We start from the raw sequence: 3,363 nt of genomic DNA, 5'->3' as shown, positions 1-3,363 counted from the left end.
TGTGTATGCGTCTATTTCCCTCATTTTTTTATCATTCGTAATTTGAAACTGTTCGACACAAAACTTATCAACATCAATAACTTAATATCTAAGATGAAATATACATTACTTTGCCAGTTACCCAATACAAGTATATCTAACACATCAGTTCTTTTATCTACAGGATTATGTATCCCTCCCATTTCCTTTATCCTGGCCTGATTGTTTTCTTAATGTTAACGAAATTTTTAAAATGGGAAATTATTTCGTCGGAAAGGAAAATAAAAAGTCAATCAGAAACATATACTCTTGCGAAGAGCTACAGGACACAGGTTTTGTGCTTGGAGTAAAATGAACAGGTTTTTCTTTATTATCTCATAGACGTGTTTGCCTGCTTAGAGTTTTGGTCCGGTGCATTACTGGATAATATTGCAATATCTAGAAATAATATCCTAATAATGGGATTCTAAACCGTGATGTTACCGACATCTTAACATATATTGATCAAAATATTCTAAACACTATCATATTTCGTACTAAGCACTAATTGCTAGAATGAAATTAAAATGCATTTTTTGTCAGTTATCAATCCCTTCAACAAAAAGAAAACACTTGTTAAATCGCATTTGCTTACTGACATCGACATTAAGTTCGTTTTTGCGGGTCGGGGACTAGCCTTTGACACGGACATCCGATAAGCCAAGCACATGCTCACATTTCTTTCGTTTCTGCAATGCGCTTCAGCATTTCATGAAAGATGCTGAAGTATGGATCATGTAGTAAATTACATTTTGATTATCCACCTTAATTGATGAAAATATGATTCCGATAATCATCATTTATATCATTATTTATTTAAACTGATATCAGGTCAGTCGATATTCCATTTCCATTCCTCAGGTCAAAGTGGTGAACGAGTCGGGTGACCTCGTGCGCGCGGGAGAGTCGGGAGAACTTCTCATCAGAGGCTACTGCAACATCCTGGGCTACTGGGAAGACCCCGAGAAGACCAGGGAGATTATGACCAATGACAGATGGCTGAGAACTGGGTCGGTATTCCCTGACTCAAGCAAGTGTGATGTTGCACTATGGTTTAACAATCTGTGAATACTAAATAAATATATATATTTTGAGAAAGAATTTCGTAGAATATTAGTCTCCGAAGGGTACTCGATTCTCTTATGAAGCTGACGTGGATTCAAACATTTCAGCGACCTTGTCTCAATACTGCCTGACGGGTATGGTCAGTTCATCGGACGCATAAAAGACATGGTCATCCGAGGAGGAGAGAATATCTATCCTGCAGAAATCGAGAACTTCCTCATGGGTCACCCGGATGTGATCGAAGCGCAGGTTGGTTTGATTGTTTATTAGCGTGTAATGTACTGAAAATAAAGATATACATGCTATGCAGTAAGTTTGGTGGGTTTGATAGTAAAGGTAATTGCTGACTTGCTGGTTAGGAGGTCGGCAATCAGGTTTTACTGTTACCTCGTGATATTAGGAGAATTATGCAAAATCCGCTGTTAACACAGTAACTGCGTTCAAAAAGAAAGACGAGTAAATTATACACCCAAGTATAGATTATACTCCTAAGTTATACGTGGGAGTTATTGCATCTTCGTTTCTCTGTATTTTGAGACTGTTGAATAGTATCAGTTGTATAAAGCTACGTTCTTCCTAGTATCAATTACCCATAGAAAAAAAATATATATTAGATAATTCCAAACGGGGTAATTCACCCCTAATAGCCGATCCATGGGATACCATTATTAAAAACAAAGATATTTAAATTTCACTTGTCCATATACCACTACAATGCGAAAATCTTCCTCCGACGCAGGTGTTATGACCTACAGTTAGTTTTGTCAATTTTGTCCCTTCGTACTTCGAAAATCTTCCTCCGACGCAGGTGTTTGGTGTGCCGGATGCCAGGATGGGAGAGGAGGTGGCGACGTGGATAAGGAAGGCCGACGGTTCCAGCCTTTCGGAAACGGAGCTTAAGGAATGGTGCAAAGGGAAGGTCTGTCGCCTCGTAGACTCACCAAAGGCTATTATCATAACCTCAAATAAGAAGTCAGCCGTATGAACATATTCTGATAGACTTAGGTAGGGATTCACGATTGTGTGAGAATTTCCTAAACTTTCCTAAACTTTCCAAATTACAGATCGCCCATTACAAAGTCCCGCGATACGTGCTGTTCAAGGACGAGTTCCCACGGACGGTCACGGGCAAGATACAGAAGTTCAAGATGCGGGACCAGACCGTTGAGAACTACTTGGGGAAGAATCTATAGATCTACAAGTAGAATAAAAAAAAAATAAAAAAAAAATAAATTGTCTGTTTTGCGTAATACATGTGAAAAACACGGAGGAGGAAAAAGAAAGGAATATAAACTCATTGGACTGTTCAAAATGTACATCTAATAATATAAACATCAAGTTCACTTTAAATACACAACAAATAGTCATTTATAAAAAGTACCGTATATATCTATAGTTATTATAATTATCAATATGTAACTACATTTTTTGCCATCTCGCGTCTTTCTGTTTATTGCTTACTTTTATTAACTTAAGGAGAAGAGATAGAAAGATAATTAAAGAACGAAGAGAAGTTTTGTAATTATTTTATTTCTCATAAAACGAAGATAACTTTAACTTTTTTGTGGGTGTGTGTGTATGTGTGTGTGTGTGCAGTTTTTCGTGAAACAATTTACACAATTCTTATAAAATTCGTCTATTACTGTTATTTACAATCTGGTGGAATAATGATGATGATGAGTAAGTCATTAGACATTTAGTTTACTGACATTTCCATACTTAAAAATTGTCAAAATTATAAAAAAATAAATAAAAATAAAAATACAAGTGCCGACCTCACAATAACAAATACTTGTTTAGCATGAGAAGATTAATTACGTTTGATATCCTAATTAGTGAGAATGCAAATAACCTGAATGATTATAACTTCAAACCTTAACATGACTGAAGGAAGAAACAGACAGACAGAGAGGGAAATAGGGAGGGAAGGAAGAACTGAGAGAAAGAGAAAGATATAGAAAATGAGAGAGAGAGAAGGTGGGAAAGAGGGTGAAACAGTCAGACAGAAGATTGAAATTTTAAGGAAGAGTCAGATAAAAGACAGAGGGGAAGACAGAAAGAAAGAGAAATAGAAAGACAGAGAGAGAGAGATAATAAAACAGAGAGAGAAAGAGAAAGCGCGATATTGTTTAGATATCATGTATTAATATACTTTTTGTTCAGAATATATACATAGGTGTTGGTTATGATATCAGTGAAAATGATAGTGAGTAATCTATAGCATTTTCTGAATGTGTTTTGTTTTCTTTGACTTTTTATTTCACTCTTTTGATCTCTCTC

At 36.0% G+C, this 3,363-nt stretch overlaps 1 protein-coding gene across 1 annotated transcript in view; it reads left to right on the top strand.

Annotated features, from left to right (window-relative positions):
* Positions 1 to 2,316, top strand: part of LOC122264060 (medium-chain acyl-CoA ligase ACSF2, mitochondrial-like) — a 9,261-nt gene extending 6,945 nt beyond the window's left edge. Inside the window, exons 11-14 of the mRNA XM_086530493.1 lie at positions 880 to 1,028; positions 1,191 to 1,332; positions 1,892 to 2,002; positions 2,148 to 2,316. Coding sequence (XP_086386619.1) covers positions 880 to 1,028; positions 1,191 to 1,332; positions 1,892 to 2,002; positions 2,148 to 2,276 — 531 coding nt within the window. The 3' untranslated portion in view covers positions 2,277 to 2,316. The remainder of the gene's footprint in view (positions 1 to 879; positions 1,029 to 1,190; positions 1,333 to 1,891; positions 2,003 to 2,147) is intronic.
* Positions 2,317 to 3,363: the final 1,047 nt, after the last annotated feature.

Source organism: Penaeus japonicus, unplaced genomic scaffold, assembly GCF_977035675.1.
Source record: "Penaeus japonicus unplaced genomic scaffold, GWHDUDI00000001_assembly GWHDUDI00000033, whole genome shotgun sequence".
Lineage (NCBI taxonomy): Eukaryota > Metazoa > Arthropoda > Malacostraca > Decapoda > Penaeidae > Penaeus > Penaeus japonicus.
This window is presented reverse-complemented; position numbering and strand designations above follow the sequence as displayed.